This window comes from Opisthocomus hoazin, chromosome 2 (assembly GCF_030867145.1).
Source record: "Opisthocomus hoazin isolate bOpiHoa1 chromosome 2, bOpiHoa1.hap1, whole genome shotgun sequence".
Lineage (NCBI taxonomy): Eukaryota > Metazoa > Chordata > Aves > Opisthocomiformes > Opisthocomidae > Opisthocomus > Opisthocomus hoazin.
This window is the reverse complement of record NC_134415.1, coordinates 22365574-22383926: the sequence shown is the minus strand read 5'-3', so window position 1 is coordinate 22383926 and position 18353 is coordinate 22365574. Positions and strand designations below refer to the sequence as shown.

The 18353-nt window shown below is 38.1% G+C and overlaps 1 protein-coding gene across 3 annotated transcripts in view; it reads right to left on the bottom strand.

The window, feature by feature from the left end:
• Positions 1-1113: 1113 nt before the first annotated feature.
• SRBD1 (S1 RNA binding domain 1) overlaps positions 1114-18353 on the bottom strand; it is a 129560-nt gene continuing 112320 nt past the window's right edge. For all 3 annotated transcript variants that reach the window (XM_075412861.1, XM_075412863.1, XM_075412862.1), the window contains exons 21-23: positions 17559-17711; positions 5806-5990; positions 1114-2092 (exon numbers count right to left, since the gene is read on the bottom strand). In XM_075412861.1, the coding sequence (XP_075268976.1) occupies positions 1803-2092; positions 5806-5990; positions 17559-17711 (628 nt within the window). In that variant the 3' untranslated portion in view covers positions 1114-1802. The remainder of the gene's footprint in view (positions 2093-5805; positions 5991-17558; positions 17712-18353) is intronic.

The window sequence follows — 18353 nt, the reverse complement described above, 5'->3', positions numbered from 1 at the left end:
CATCACTTGCAGAAGCAAAAAAATAATCTCAGCTTGTTAGCCTTGCATCTGTGTTTTTAACAACAGTAACATGGTATTACAATTTCTAATTTCATACCAATAAAATCTACTTTGCAGAAGAAAAGTAGGAAAATTTCAAAAGGCCTGAGAAACATGATTCCAAGCTGCGCTGATCTTCACATCATAGAGAACGGTCCTTTTTCCCTTCGATAAACAAAATGCAGTGAAGACAGTAAGATCCGTCTCCTTTTTTCCATCTGTTAAATGATTCCATAATCTCCATAATACACTGTCTACAGCTGGCTCAGTTTTGAAAATTAAAGCACAGAGCTGGGACATTAAATGATGCCAACCTTCTCTTAACTAAACTATAGTCCCTGTGCCAACTGCTGTTTGAATATTTGTAGTTAGAAACCTTGTCATCAAAGATGTTTGACACTCGCTGTAGGCGTTATCTGTGCTCATCTGTTAAACACAGGAATTTCTGTCAACTTACCGGAGAGTTTGATGACTTCACAGGAATAAACATCCAATACACCAAAAATTCCCTAGAAAGACTACATACATCTCCTGTTGCTGGAGGCTCTTCTGCCACTATACCATTGCCCATCTTTTGCAAACTTGGACAAACTGGTAAACTCTTTGAAACACCACCAAAACATAAGTCTCTAGGTGGAAGGAACAAACCTCATGTGCTAGGCACTCCTCACAGGAAACAATGAGCATTCTTATTATAACAGGAGTCTAGAAAGCTTTGCAAGCATTTACAAACAGCAAAAAGTTTTTTATGCAGAATCATGCCTTCACAAGCATAGCGCGTGAAGACAAATGTTAAAAAAATTGTTCTCCACGCAAAACAGGCAGAAAAATACATTATAGAAAAGAGGGAAAAAAATTTCATGTCAAGTTACAGAAGTCCAAGACAGACTAGAACTATTTTATTAAATCAGGAACAACATCAGGCCACGGGCTGTAGTCTGGTATTAAAGCTCAGCAAAGTGCATCCTCACAAGCTGCGTCCTTAAGCTGAAGTGTGACTGATGGAGCACATGTTGGAAAGAAGGAGAACTAGGACTGCTAAATCACTTACAGAACCAATACACCGAGAAAAGATGGCCAGAAATGTTTTTATTTTGCACACGTGTAGAACAACACAAATGTCTTTTGACACCTTTGAGCAAAGTTCCTTAGGCCCCAAGGTACATCTAAGCGTGCTAATCAAGGGTAACTGAACAAGCAATAAGACAGGTAAACAGACCTCCTAACAATGTTGCTTAAATAAATTAAAGCCAAATATTTCTGAACTATCAATAGCATTAGCAGATGCTCTTTTTTAGTCTACTTTTGAAGCTATATTATCACCGACTAATGTAAAAAGATCACTTTTTTTCCTACAACTAGGTACCTTCTTTTAGACTTTCAACCAGAAAACAGGCAAACCGAAAGGCTGTTTTTTGAAGGGGAGCCATAGATGTGTCTGCTCATGCAGTACCGAATAAAGATTGAGACAGCAATTTCTGCACAGACAGAACAGATAAGAGACCTGTCTGACAGGCTACTGGAATTTCATTTGCTTTGCAGACAAAATAACAAGGTTGCTTGGAGGTAATCCAATAAACTGTTCCAACAATTATTAACAAAAAGGATTCAAGAAATGTGGAAAAACTGTTAGATTAAAAAAAAAAAAAGGAAGGCTCAAGGTTTCAAAATTTGTTCATTTTCCACACTCTCATTAAATGCCTGAATCTCCAGAACCTTGCCGACATTACTCAACCTTTAAAAAGAAGGCTTAAAAAAAACTCTCATAAAACACGAATAAGATCCAACGTTATCCTCAGTCGAGGAATATCGACATTAAGCACTTTAACTTCCACTCTTTCTCCAGGACCTAACCCCAGGCTTCTTCTCTTCTTCACTTTCGAGAGTTTTGCCTCTGTTATGTTTCGCACCGGAATCAAACCTGCTTTTCCCACACCAATATCAACAAAAACTCCAAATGGCGTTGCATTTTCAACTTTTCCGGTCAGAACAGTACCAACACTTAAGTCTTCAAAGCAGACTATGCTTCTCTTGAAGTCAGGTTTATCAAAATCTGTTATAAGAAACAAGAAACAAAAATAAGACACTGCAGAAAAACCTTGCATTATTTTCTAAAGGTTGTTCCCAGTTGATTGTTTCTAATTAAGAAGTCATCCCAAGGTAGCTCTAAGTTCCCAAATACTGCTTCATCGTTTTTTTTAACTAAAGACCCATCTGTGACAAACAACCGCTTTCTTCTATTTTATGAATTAGTTTAAAAGACTATGATTCATGGAGTAACAAGCATCGTGAACTCTGTGGTATGAAACTATCACAAGGAGATCAGAAGCGTGTAGTGTATTAGCTAGTGACTGAGGGATTCTTTAAACTTTCTTGGAGCTAGGGAGCAAACATTTGAGGAGACTCTTACCTGAGCTACATAAATTACTACATAAAATTCTATTTCTATACAACTTTGTATACAGGAAGGGGAATACTCGGTCTCATCACATAAAGAGAAAAAACTCAACAATACGCTGTTCTTAGGCTTGTTCATCTGCACCATGACATCACATGATCAACTGCTTCTTTGCACCGACAGCGTAAAAATCACACATGCATGATTATAAGCAGGTAATATCCCAATATATTAAAGTTCACATTCTGCATTTAAGGACACAGACAGATCTTCTAAACTCTCTTGTTACTTGCTTACCACTTCCTGCTCCTGCAGAAAACCCGAGCCATCTCAACAACTTCCCTTTCAACCTTTCCTACTGCTGTTTTACCTCTTCCAAGATATAATAGGACTGAGATTTTCCACAGAGTGTATGACCAAACCAGAATTTGCAACCATTTTCCTATATTTGCCTTGGAGAAATAAAATATAGCTTCAACAAGTTTATAGCTAAAATGCACTGGAAATCAATCAGTCTGTAACTTCACCAGGCTGTGGATCTGTACAGGGTTTGTGTGACAAGGTTTTTGTAGCAGGGTGCTACAGGGTTGACTTCTGTGAGAGCTTCCCCATGTCCAATACAGCCAATGCCAGCCGGCTCCAAAACAGACCCACTGCTGGCCAAGGCCGAGCCCATCAGCAATGGTGGTAGGCACCTCTGGGATAACATAGTTAAGAAAGGGAAAAAAAAAAAAATTGCAGCGGGAGAGAGGAGTGAGACGATGTGAGAGAACCAACTCTGCAGATGCCAAGGCCAGTGAAGAAGGAGGGGGAGGAGGTGCTCCAGGCACTGGAGCAGATTCCCCTGCAGCCTGTGATGAAAACCATGGTGAGGCAGGCTGTACCCCTGCAGCCCATGAGGGTCCATGGTGCAGCAGATATCCACCTGCAGCCCGTGGAAGGGACCCCATGCTGCAGCAGGTGGATGTGCCTGAAGGAGGCTGTGACCCCGTGGGGAGCTCCTGCTGGAGCAGGCTCCTGGCAGGACCTGTGGAGCCGTGGAGAGAGGAGCCCACACTGGAGCAGGTTTGCTGGCAGGGCTTGTGACCCCATGGGGGACCCACGCTAGAGCAGCCTGTTCCTGAAGGACTGCACCCCGTGGGAAGGAGCCACGCTGGAGAAGTTCATGGAGGACTGTCTGCTGTGGGAGGGACCCCACAATGGAGCAGGGGAAGAGTGTGAGGAGGAAGGAGCAGCAGAGACAACGTGTGATGAACTGACCACAATCTCCATTCCCTGTCCCCCTGCACTGCTGAGAGGGGAGGAGGTAGAGAATTTGGGAGTGCAGTTAAGCCCGGGAGGAAGGGAGATTTTAAGATTTAGATTTTATTTTCTCAGGGTCCTACTCTGATTTCACAGAATCACAGAGTGGTAGGGATTGGAAGGGACCTCTGTGGGTCATCTAGTCCAACCCCCCTGCTGAAGAGGGGTCACCTAGAGCAGGCGGCATAGGACTTTGTCCAGGTGGATCTTGAATATCTCCAGAGAAGGAGACTCCACAACGTCCCTGGGCAGTCTGTTCCAGTGTTCCATCACCCTCAAAGTGAAGAAATTCTTCCTATTTGATTGGTAACAAATTAATTTTCCCCAAGTCGAGTTTGTTGTGCCCATGATGGTAATCAGTGAGTGATCTCTGTCCTTACCTCAACCCAGGAATCTTTCATTATATTTTCTCTCCCCTGTTCAGCTGAAGAGGGGAGCGATAGAGCAGCTTCAGTGGGCACCTGGCATCCAACCAGGGTCACCTCACCACAGGATCAAATCCCAATCGAGTGAACAAGCTGGCAAATGCAGCAATAGGCTTTGAATTACATCAATTTTTTTACTGAAGGAATATACCTACTTGCTCAAATCCAAAATGGTTAATCCTTTGGTGACATTATACTGTGCAGTTGCAATTTAATGAAAAAATCAACTAACAGCCATTCAGGGCAATGAGCACAAGAAGATTCAGTGGAATGATGGGAATCTTTTTATATGTTTGCAAACCTGTTTTTTTACAACCATCCTATCAGATTCATCAGTTACCTGATTAGCTGTTCAACTTTAATGTTAAAAAGATAATTTCTTGCAAGAAATGCCTTGCAAGTTCTTTAAAATAATGTGATAAAAATATTCTGTTCTTTCCCTTTCCCCAGATAATTCTTCTAATTTTCCTTTGTACTAAAATCATTCAGGAAAAGTGAACATCACAGAATTTCAATTAAATTTAAGAGGATACATAGGAAAGCTACTCTTTGCCTGCAGTTCTCTACGTCATGTTTCTATTGTTGGGAACAACAAGGAATTGAATCTTAAACCAAGATTATTTTTTGAATCAGGGTAGAGTAAAACCATTCAATCTGCCTGAGTCCTGCTAGATGTGATGCATTTCCTCACTGGCAGTCATTAGCAGGGTTACCAAGACAATGAATTACAGCTCTACAAGGCTATTAGGCTGCCTACTCCAGTCACTGAGTCCATCTACAGTAATACTGAATGTAATGGATCAGCAGAATACGAGTATTTCCACTGAAGATTCTCTTCTGCTTTTATATCTTCATATATTAATAGCCTATCCTACTGCAATTTAGATGTGAGACCACCAGAACAACTGGAGTCATAGAAAACACACATTTTCAAGATCACTGGTGGGAAATATTTATAAAATCTGCAAGGAAACTACTAATGAACCCCAAAAAGGGAGACGGATTTTCTTTTAAAGTTTATTCTTTGTTATTACAAGCCTGCATCTTTGCTGCATCTCTTGCTGTCGTAAGATAATCCAGCTATAAGCTTCATTTAACAACTGTATCTCCAGATGTTTTACTTCATTGTTTACCTCATCTTTCTCCCCCTCCACTTCAAACCGTTCAGCACTACTGCAAGGTTTTAACCAAGGTAGGTCATGAGCCACGTGCTCCAGTTACACTTGTCTCCAGGAACTAGTGCAATAAAAGAGCAGAACTACACACTACTACACTACTCTCCACAGATCTTTATTACTACTGTTTCAGCTTGGCCTCAGCATTCACTCCTGTGATGGAGAGCCAACACAGATTTAAATCAGTATAGAGTCAACATATTGAAACTATTTCATTTGTTAACAGCCATACAACTCCCCTTCCTACAGCTGAAAATGCCATGATTTAAGACAGGATTCACACTCCTTACCAACTCAGCTGGAAAGAAACATCTGACTGATATAGACTTTACCTTGCCTGAGAAAAGAAATGGAGTCGCACGTCCATGAAAATCTACTATTGACTTTAGAAGAAGAAAATGTGCTGGTTTAAAACTGGTATGTAGAACAATAAACTGAGATTACAACCTTGAAAACAAAGGTTTACCTGTTCGGATGTCAAAGCCTTCAGGCTGAGTCAGACCATCAATGATCAGCTGCAGTGTGTGCACCGTCGTGTTCAGCATTCTAGCTGTGCCTTCCAGTCCTTCCTTTTGAATTACTGCATTTACTTTTTGCTGCATATCCAATTTTCCTATGTCATTTGTGTTTCCTCCAATGAAAGATAAAAACCTGGGAAGTTCAAACAAAGATACAGAAAGAGATTCGTAACATCCTCTGGTGTGAACTGAACCCTTACTAATTTAGGGGTTTTAATTATTTTTGCACTGATGCGTGAACAAAAGTTCTGATAAAAAAACATGAACAGTGAACAGTTTCCCAAGTGCATATCCTCTCTGCTCATCACTGAACTGAGACAAACATGGAAACTTAGAGTCTATCTGTACACATGCACCTCTTCAAACAGATTACAAAACTAGAAGTGAAATTTCAAAAGGTAAATTGCTTGTCAGCGATGATTTCATCTCATGCTAAAATCCAATACGATTATGACTGAAAGACGTCTTTTACAATGAAAGTTCTCTAGAACTGAGAGTTCTATAATACTGCCACTTTCATTGTCACTCTCCTTTAAATTACAATGAATGGCAATTTAGTAAAATAATGAACATTAAAAGTATTAAATTAATACCAAGAATATTTAACCAAATTTAACGAAATTTTACATAAAACACTTCTCATCTATGAACTCCATGATGAAGAACAATTAGCATTTCAGAAACTAATAAATTATCAAGTCAAAATAGTTACGCAACACAAACACCCTTAACTCTGCCCTGTTGTCACATACATAGACACACTGCAGACTGAGACACATTTGGACTGACATCTACAAAGGCTGACAAGAAATATTTAAAAATAAGTATGTCTTGATCTGCAATATCTTTTTTTAAAATAAAAGAAAAACCAACAAAAAGCCAGAACACACTTACTGAGATTTTTAGTGCAGTAATGTTGGTACATACACTGAGAAGCACAGAGAACAGATGACAAAAATTTGCATGCAGACCCTAGTCCTCATTATCAGTAGCGATGCCTTAGACAATGTTTATTTATCACTGAATAAATATTCTTATTTTACTGAAGGACTTACAAATGCAAAACAAGTTGTTAATGGATATAAACCAATGAAAATAAGGATGAAGCTCATAGCAGCTGAGCCACATTGTACTAAATAAAGCAATCTGTCCTCTTCTCAGTAGACACTTCAGTTACCTGTCCTGCTGCTTGTTCTGCATCTCACCATGAATAAGCCTCTTCCACCCTGCTTTATCATGTCCCGTATTGTTGGAGGGATGCACATGGTTTTTCGCATGCTCTCCACCACAGCAGACAGGTAGAATTATTGTTCCTGTCCTCCAGAGTCCAAGTAAAAGTTTCTTCCCAATTCCTGAAAAAGATCCCTCCTTCCTGTCCTTATCCCACTTCACCACAGGTGTAAACTACAAGCTGCAAAAGCAGCACTGCCCAGCAGGTCCACGCCCTGCACTTGGGAGTGGTGGGAGACATCCCAGCTCTGCAAGAAAGCAAAAGCTCCCGGTACTCAACCTCCCTCTCCCCCTCAGAAATACATACTGTGCTTTTATCAAAACGTGAGGCTTTGAGCAGGAGACAGTTGGGGGTTTTTTTTGTTTCGTTTGTTCTTTTTTTAACCTGAGGAACCCACCCGACATTCTTTCAGGTGATGAGTGATAAAAAGTTATATGCACCGAAATACAAAACTATTTTTGAGAAAATGTAAATGGAATGAACATAATTAAAGCAATATCCGACTTTCAGTAAATCACCAAAATCATCTTGAAGCACAAGCGCAAATCTTCACTCCAAAATGCCCACTAATTTTGCCAAAAGAAGGACATCCGTTAAAACAGGCTGTCAGGACTTCCACTTTTTTACTGAATTCAAGTGCAAGTACGGTGATTTAAGGGTACTGTTAGCTCAAACACATCTATTTGCACTTAACAGCGATAGACATAATTTTCACATTCATTTTCTTAACGCATACAGATCATTCATGTGGCAATGTATGAAGAAAACAAAATGAATAGGGATTCAGTGGATGATGCTGTTCTCTGAACTTGCTGAATTTTGTTTTGATTGACTGCATTTCAACCTTTGACCTCACTTTTTAAAGTGGTTTGGAAACAAAGTAAATATCAAAATGAAAACAGATGTAAAATTATTTATAATACTAAAAAAAAATTTATTTTCTGTAAACTAAAACAAAACACTACTACTATTCAAGTATTTTGTTTAATAAGAGCCTATATATGAAAAATATCAGACCTTCTATGAAACCATCTTCTGTTGGTCTCAAAAGAGCGCTAAAAGTGGCTGCAATAATAGCACTGAAAATGCGCGTAGGTCCAGGCGAAGTGCTCCTCATGCAGCTCCTCGGGCTGCCGGCTGCCAACGCTGCCGGACGGACAATGCCTCACCAGAGCCCTAGTGACAGGCGGCAGCTGCCCCAGCTTTGAGTGACGTGCCAGATGTAACATGGCAAACCCGACCAGCCTCATGACTCAACCTTCTAAATAATGCACGCTTTACCGCCCGCCCCTATAAACAAGTTTGCTGACATTCATGTACATGGCTTTATTTCACTTCAAACAGAAATTCAGCTTGAGTACCTCCAAGTAACATCATCTTACCATCAGGATTTCGCAGAAGCACATTCATTTTGTAAATCAGTAACGGTGGGGTTTGCTGCTAATAAGCGCAACCACATGGAACAGCCACCGATGTACAACCCCCCACCCCCACCCCGTTACATACAAAGCTGTCGAACATATGGATAACGCAATCAGAATGTCCAGTGCTACGTGCAGGCTGCTGGAAGGAAACCCAGCCCAAAACAGGACACAACTCAGGTGCCCGAGCCCTCAGTTTCTATTTATGACAGTTATTTTGCCCCGCGCTCCTTCCTCTGCCCCCCTCACCCTCCGGAAATTGCAATGACAGTATTTATCTGATATTAAAAAGGATTTCTCATCTAGGCAAGGCTGGTAGGTTTGGGCCCTATGTTATCAATTACAGTTGTTTAAATCACTTATTAACACGGTTATTGCTCAGAATAAAACTTTGGCTCAACCTGAAGATGATGCTCAAACATATGCCTAAGTCTAAGCACATGAGAAGATCCTACCGACCTCAGCTGAATTATTAATGTTTTAAAATTCCTGCATTTGGTTGAGAATATTTCAGAATTATGAGGTATATTATAGGCAGAATAGAGCACTGTAACTAGGCCCAGCATTCACATACACACAAGAGAAATAATCTTTAACAGAAACAGTATATTTCTATTTTGGAAATTCTCACCTTTTTAGGTTAGGTTTTGGTAAAACCTATGTATTAAAATATTTCCAAATAAAAGCAATTTCTTGGTGATTACAGAAGTCGTTTTTAAAAGTACTGCTGAATCTAGTTATATACTTACTGCATTATTTTCACTAAAATGAGCATAGCCTGAGGGCACTTAGAATAAAAAAATCAATATAAAGCACAAATCTCTGACCGATCAGTGGCACATTATATTGATGATTTCTATTTTAAAATGTCATGGGTAAGAACAAAGTTAAATGCTTCCTCATTAAAAAAGCAACCCCGACAACTTCCTTACAGAGTTATTTCAAGGTCAGAAAAAAAGGATATAGTCGATAATAAGACTGGGATACGGCTACAAGGGGAAAAAAGAGGTTTTCCTGAATTTACATATTTTGATCTTCCTAATGTTTAACTATCTCACTACAATCTTCAAAAAAATCTTACCCAATTTGTAAATGACAGTTCCAGCTGCACAACATAAGAACATGAATGATCTGTGCAAAAATGAAAGTGCTTCAAGTATTTTCCTGGCTATGTATGTGAATTAAATAACACACTGCAGTACTTCAAGTGCTATGTTTATCTACTAGAAAGATAAAACCTAAAGAAAAGTTAACAGAGGTGGCAATGGGAAAGATGAGATGTTTCTTCTGAACTGAGGTCATTCTTAGGAGATATACTATCCTTATTTCCTCAAATGTTGAGTGTCTGAGCGAATGGCGAACTTTCTGTTCAGGGCACATCAACTCAAATAAAAGCTGCTGGAGTCTTAGGAGAGTCAGAACAGAGCGAAATTTAGCTGGTTTAGAGACTTTGAGTTTTATGGTTTTGAGATTTAGAGGATACTCAGAAACCTCTGCAACCACCTTAGTTTTAAAAGCAATCTTTGCAGTCTTACAGAACCTGCAGAGAATGGTCATGGCTAAATCACTGATGTTTTTATTTAATACATAATTTCATCCATCTTACCTAGATAAAGAAAGAAAAGTAGCATAAATGTAACAAATAAGCACATCATGTTCACTTAACATACACATCTGCACAAGATTATAGCACAGCCCTTGCAATGCTTAAATGATAATGCAAATTTCAGTGGAATGCAGAAAACAGTCAGAAAAGAGTAAAACTAGTACCAAGGGGAGCCTTCAGTAAATTTTTAAGAAGTTACTTTAAACCCCCCAAAAAGCTTCTTATAATGTGCAGGAGTTCTAAAGCTTTGCAAGGGTTTTAGTCACAGTCATTTCTCTTTTATGTAATCATTTCCAGCAACACGACTTAAGAGCTGGGAGGACTGGATTCATTACATTAAAGCAACATGATACGCCATTACATCTTGTCACAGTGCACACATGAATTAATGGTAATGCAACATAATCACTCTGAAAACAAAACTACTTTGCATTAGCACGCACTTTGTTAGGTAAAATGTACACTCATGACAGTAGCAAACAAATTATGCAGACATTTATGTTATAATAATGTTTTGAAATGCAAAAGCATTATTTGTATAATGCAGATGTTGACTGTTCTTGTTCTCACTAGTGATACGGATCCTCAACTTTCAACTACTGATGCAGATTATATATCAAACAATATTTGTGAATTACTCTCTGCAATTAGTTGTTGGACACAAAGTTAAAGTCTGAAATATATTCGAAACTATTCATGTGGTTTAGCCAAATAAGGGTATTTAACCGATATGTTTTTCCTCAAATGCATAAATTATTAATATTGTAGATTATCTGACTGCATGCAGAAGACCAGAAAGCACTCGGATAGTTTACGACATTTTGAATGTATAAATCTAAGAAACCATGAGTTGCTAAATGAGAACAGAAATTCAGACAGTTACACTGCAGCATAGCCACTTTGCTACCATACCATTAGGCACACTGTTGTTAGCTGTTTTCATGACTACCGATGTATCACATAACTAAAAGTGTAACTCGAGATACAAAACAGTGAAACATGATTAGTTATCCACAAGGAGTTAGTACTACAGTTAAGGAGATCATTTCTAAAAAAGACCTTTTTTTCTTCTTCATATTTTTTTCTTAAATGCAACCAGTAGGAAGTTATGCAAGTTTCAAAAATTTCAACAAATAAAACAATACCACTTGATTTATGGGTCTAGTATTTATAATGTAACTGGAGAATAATTTTTTGTTATTTCCAACTTCTTCTAAACATTCTTGTTAACTGTATATTTTACACCACATAAGAGTTTTAAAATGTCTTTATCAAAAGGCAATTAGCAGTGAAAGCCTTTTTTGCTCTTCTATTTATTGACAAGATAACTTTCAAAAATACGCCCTCTAAAAATCCAACTAGTAAATTAATAGTCAGACCTGTGAATGAACTGGTCTTCTGAAGTGACGAATATGAACTATTATTTGGCGTAATGTCCCTAATTCTGCAAGTGTTCTCCTTAATTAGGGTTAGCCATGTCCTACTGGAAATAGTCATAAAGCTTCATTAATTTACTGAGCTTAACTTTTTTTAGGCTTTTTAAAAAGAAACTTACGACTTTACTAAAGAGTATTATTTTGCTCATTAAATAGCTTGAATACACACACATATGTGTGCATATTCAAGTACAGTGTTACTGAAGTGGACAAAAGAAGTTTCCGATTACTTTATAGTGAATTTAAGGAAAGGCATCCTGCCACAGTAAAACCTCCTATCCTCTGTAAAATATTCACATGTAGACTGCATTATTAAATAGAACACAACAATTTTTTTCATTGCTCGAACACCGTAACAAGTAGCTGATGTATTCCCTCCCTGATTTCTCTTCCTCTTAAGCGTCGCCTCAGTTGCTCACTGACAGCCAGGGCAGATGGACAGAAGCAAGCCAGCCCAGCAGAGAATTGGAAACGCTGACAAAGGACAAGTGTGCAGTTGCATAAAAGGCAGGAGAGGAAGACTTCTTTCTCTCGGTGGTCTCTCCCTAACCAACAGTTTTTCTTCTGCAGTTTCTTACGTGCCAGTTCTTGCCTTCAAAGCTAGCAAGTGCAGCTTTTCAGCGTAGCAACTGAGACACTACGGATTAGCTGCTACATCCACTCCTGTAAAGAGTGGCAGAAACACCAGAGATATTTTGAAAATGATCAATCCATCTACAGCGCAATATAAAGTGTTGTCACCATGAATGCTTTGCTGAAATGAGCATCAAATCCAAACATTTTACTTTGGTGAAGAATAAGCACACAATAAGTGCTTTGTTGAACTCTCTCGGGATTTTGAAGTCTGTCTGGGGATATCAAGCAGCATTATCAATACACAGCGGAGAGTGAGACATCAGTCTTCACTGCAAGTCACTGCTCAGTGTCAAAAACTTCTTTTAAGGCATAACCTTCAGTGAGCAGTACTATCCTCTACCAGGCAAGGTCCTCAACCTGGGTAATTATCCTAGGAAGATCCTCACCTTCCTTATGCTAAGGCACAACTTTAGAATTTGGTAAAATATTTCTAAGTCAGACTGAAATACAACCTGTGTGCCAGATGCTGCTATCTGTGAGCAGCAAATACACATTCTGAGTGCCAACCTTTAGCAAAGAGCATTTTTATGAGATTTAAATAAAAATCAGTAAATGTTAAGATTCAGTCCTATGAAACCAACTGCACCCAGTAGATTGATACAACAAAGAAAAAACGTTGCATTTTCTTTCCATCATTTTGGTTTATAAGCATAACCTGACTGTAACTTCTTGGGACCTCCTAAACATTTCCTCAGTCTTCCTAGCAGTTCTTTTACAATATATACCAAGAAATTGGATATGCTCTACATGTTGTATTAATTGTGTATAGAAGACTCTGCCATTATAAACTGGTTTTCACATATAGACTTTTCAGAAACTTAAAACCCAGCTCTGCTTTGCAGGAAAATAGACTGCATACAAAGTTGGTTTTTTAATTTAATTTTAGGAAGTCCTGATTCATAATATTTAGAGGTGTTGGTAAGCTTGGTCACTCCACATGACAAAGCCAAGCTTTGACAGTGTGGAAACCATGAACAAAAATGGTTTGGTCATCTGTAGAGTGTGAAATCACCAGTAGGATGTTTTCCAATTATTTTACAGAAATTGTACAGATTTTAAGTTAAGACATTTAAATGCCACAAATCAATCATACCAGCACCATTTGTGCCACTGTAGTACAGATTACATCAGTGTTTCCATTATAAAAAACCCTATTTTTCAGGGGTCTCTAATTCAGCCATAAAAATTGGCTCCAGCCTAAAGCTTGGCAACCAAAGTCACCACTTGGGAGCAATTCTTTTAACCTTTCCTTTTTTTTTTTTTTTTTTTTTTTTAAATGGATTGGCCTTTCACGCTACAAAATAGTTCAGAAAAAGAAAATTAGTGGTTTCAAATTTTGGTGAACTCCTATCCCTCAAAAACATCGTTTTAAAGCCTGATAATTTTGCATGTCATAAATCTGTAATGTGGACTGATGCTTTTGCGTAATTTGGATAGAAGCAGTGGATAAAAATTACTGGCTTATTTTGTTTAAAAATAAATGTAATTTCCCATAAAAATGTTTAATCCAATAAAATTTTCACAAATGACTTTCTCATGGCAAGATGTGGTAGACATTGCATGAGGACGCCTTTATGACTCATTTATGCAGCATCAATTCCATTCACTTGAATTTCTGTGGTAAGAGGTAGGTAATGCTGTATTTTGATGCCTTGAATCAAATCTGCTTATCTTCAAGACAACAATTCTGCCCTTTGTTAGCACAGATCCGCCTGTGAGCTTGCCATGGTCCCTCACACACTTCTGTGTAAGCACAGAAAAAGAAGAAATACTTTGAAAGCAGTAAAGAAACAGAACTCCTTTAAAATGTATTTTATTAAAAAATACATGTATTAAATATTGATTCTAACCCACTTCTAACAGTCTCAATTTTCCTCATGCTTATTAATTTAAAGAATTATCAATTAGGCTTTAAACTTAGTTCAGTTCTAACACGTTAAAAAGTCCTTTGGAGCTTGGTTGATTTCAGCGAGACGCCTCAAATTGACAACATGAACATGATTGGATCTTCAGGCTCTCAGAAGCTCTCAGGAACACTGGCTCTGCAACAGGGAATTACAAGCCCAGTCCCACCCAGTGCCTATCAACCTCAGCAAAACTTCTCAACAGCCCCAGTATGCTTTGGACTGAATCCTCCATGCAGGTTGAATTCCTAGTAGAATTTTTTCATAATTCTTCTTTAGCCAGCAAATTGGTTTGGAAAGCTGTTGCTGTAAGTTCTGAAAAGCTTAACAGCTCATACACTTTTTCTGAAAAGTAATTTTAAATATATAATCATAGCTAAATTATAGCATTAGTTGCTTGAGGGGAGAATGTCTGGTTTATATTTAGCCCTTATGTCATCAATGTCAATTTTTAATACTACACTTCTTGGCTTTTGTCAGTTTGCTGCAGAGATGTATTTTCTTTTCTTCAAACAGCTATTTGCAATGAAAAAAATGTTAGAGGTATTTGCCCCATTCCCCACACCATTTTGTGTTACCAAGCTAGTGCATGTTAATACAACCTATACCATGAAAGTTACTACCTTCATATTTAACGAGCTTTCAAGGAAACTATCTTCCGATTGCAAGAAAAAGAAAGATAGCCTTGAACATAGAGTACATTCATAGAAAGCACTTTGAGACTTCCCCCCCGCCACATCAAGCTAGGTGTACAAATACTCATAAATATAAGAAGTATGACAACAGAAAAAAAAGCCCAAAGAAAACAGAAAAGACTGATTAGGTTATTTATAGGGACAGATGCGACATCTATTAGTTTTTCATGTTCCATTAGCAGATAATGTTATTATGCTTTTATATTTGTTTTCATATCAACTGTTAATCTTCTGCATAAAAACCCCCTGTACGGTACAATACCTACAACACATACTTGGATCTAAAAACTTCAACTGAAAATTCAGTCTAGGAAGGCAAAGTGTTTGGTGAGAAACCGAGAACAGACAACAGCACAGCTGGAAACCTGAAAGTAATTGCATTAGCCAAAGTGAAACGACATGATCAGTAGCACTGGTCTGTAGCCACGTCATACTTCTGCAACAGCTTCACAGCTCTCAAAGTCTCATGAGTTTGACCCAGAGCACATTTTAAGAATTAGCAAGGTACCTTCTCAGCAGAGTTGGCTGTGCAATAGGTGGCAGCTTCCTCTCTGAATCACGCATAAGCCTGTGACTCAGACCCCTGTCATTTGGTTAAGATATAAAACTTGTGCTCATTACTTTTTTTTTTTTTTAAATAGAGCTAATCCTGGGTTCCCAGCCAAACTCCAAATCACAGTTATCTGATTTGTGATACCTACTAAAATTGTCTCCATAATTTCAACTGTATGTGAGCTACTCTATGCAGTAATAATCCCACTCATCACTTCAGACACAAAATTAATCTATGCTGCTCTGGAAACAAAGTCACAATTCTTTATTTTCTGGCCAGCCTTTGTGATGGTATTGTATGTAGATAAATTCCTGTAGCATTCCACCATTAACTGGCTACACTTCTCTGCTCCCTGAAACAATCTTTCCACATCAGCTTTTAAGTGAAGCTCATAACACTGTGAACACTTTCACTTATTTTGTTAGTGTACTAGTGCTGGAAACCTAAATGGACTACTAACCAAATCCTGACTACTTGATATGTAAATTGAATGAAATACAATATTAAAAATCAACATTAATTTTGAATATTTTTTTTTTTTAACATTAACTCACTCTGAGTAATCTCCAGTAAGGGTGACCAGGCTTCCTCACTCTATAAGCTACCTACCACATTAAGATTTGGACCTTGCCTGACTTTTTCCAAAACTATGCATAGGACAGAGAACTAATAACAAATGCTGATGCATAAATAAAAAGAAAAAAAAGGGAAATGGTCATGGAAAACGAGAAACCAAAGTTACCATGCACAAAGAGCACAGACTCTAGCAGGCAACTGAATGGTGGCCTGAGAATCAGGCACAAAGAAGAATGAACAGTGGCAGGGAGAGGATGGAAACAAAAGCACACTGCATGCCTAGCAGAAGGAAAGCACGCAGACCGATGCCTAGGAAGTTGTATATGCAATTATTTCCACCAGAGAGAGAACAGAGCAAGCGCAGTAGGGAAGGTGTCCTAAAAATGCAAGGTCCTGTAAGAATTTTTAGATTGGAAACTCAAGCTTCATGATTTCAGAAATTCAGCATATCTCTTTGAGGCTTAAAGATGGTTTTGTTATCAACAGGAAGCACAACTGTGTTTCTCCAGGAATAATATTCTCAGCAGAGATAAGACCCCTGAAACATCTAGCTACTGGTGAAATTGGCTCCAGCACGTTTTAAGAAAAGAACGTGTTCACTGCAATTCACTTATAAATAAATAAATAAATGCTGGTTTATGGTAGGAGATAACTCTTTCTCAAGAGGACAAAACAGAGTCCAATTTCAACCAGGGCTCATGATAGAAAAGATCACAACTTCTACCAGCATTTACAAGCTGCAGTATCCCCAAACCAGAGGCCTTATTACTTTGTTTTGACCTACACAAAAACCATTCTCTTCTTTCAGCTGAAGGTCACTTGGTAAAACCGCCATGGTGTTCATGTATTTGGGAACTTATTATATACATCTTAATTAGATCTCGCAACATCAGAACATTTTTAAAGGCTTATAACAATGATACATGCTCACATATGTCCATGCACTTGTCTGCACACAAACAAAAAATTCTGGTGGTCGAAATTCACCATGCAGAAAGTTTGTTTGGCACATGCTGAACATAAACAACAATATAAAAGCAGTTCTTAATGATGCAGAGGTATCAAACTACCACCGACTGAAGATCTGTGTGGTATTTCAATTAGATTATTTTAAGAGTAAATAAAAAATGTTTTAGTTATGGACCTTTACATAATAGACAGGGGCAAGGTATAGGAAAACAGAGCTTTCAGACATTTCTAGAACAAACTATTTGTATCCACACTTTGAAAGTCCAAACAGAAAGTGATGCATGGCACAAAGAGAGTTGGCAAACGGAGGGAGATTGAGAAAAGTGGCCTCAATGAGGCACAAAGTGGTGATATGAAGAAAACAGGGTCATGGGAGGAAAGTCTGTTGAAATTTTGAAAATTCACTGATTTCCTCACTAAAAAACAACGTGAAAACTGAAAAAAAAAGAGAAAAGAATAAAACTAAGAACTTGCATACAAATAAGGGGCAAAACGCACCAGTTGAAACCCTTCATGTGTAAAGAACTTCTGAAGCATACCTTCTTCTTGGAGAAAGGGGAGAAAGCATCAAATTAATATAAGCATTCCTGTCTCAAAAGGCTGAGCAGGCTTTTGTCAGAAATATCAGTACTTTCATTTTAAAAATTGACATCGTCAATGGTTCAAAAGCTTACCTCATTGCAATGTTGTAAGACTCTGGATGAATACAAGTTTGGTCCAAAGGATTGGGCTGTCGCGAGGCACATGGTGTTGGTTTGCTCTTCTTTTTACCCTGTGCACCTGCTTTAGTCAGAAGTGCATGACTTCCAAGTTCAGTTTTCTTATTACTGTCAGAAATCCAAAATGGACATGTCATTCTTAAGGAACAAGACCCTAGTCCAGTGCCCACACATGAATGCAATCAGACTTTAATATAATGTTCATTCTTTAAAAAAATAAAAGTACAACCCCCCTAAAAGGTCACTGTGGGTGAATCTTAACAATACAATTATAACATAAAAATATAACATATCAATGTATGCATACATTAATTTAAAATATAAATAAACATTGGGAAGGGATTCTGGGCTTCATCAAAATTTCTTCATAATGACAAATTATAAAGAAAACACTACACAACCTATTGTATCGTTTGCAATCAGGGTAGCGTTTTCTGTCTGCAGAATGGGGACAACTGCATTTACCTATTTGATAAAGATCTTGGGAGGATACTTTCATACTTAACTGTCAGTGTCAGATGCTGAGTAATACTCAGCATCATTTTAAATTTGAAAAATTTATGAACAAAATTTCCTATTCATACCATCTTTAGGTAAGCAAACTGCACCTCAAGCATGAGGTACGGAACAGGAAAATATGTGAATGTTTAAACACTGGAACTCCTTAAACCACATTTATTGACTTCCTATACTTAAATTTCTAAAGAATTCTGCTCAAACATGGCCAGGTCAAAATATGAAAAATTTCAA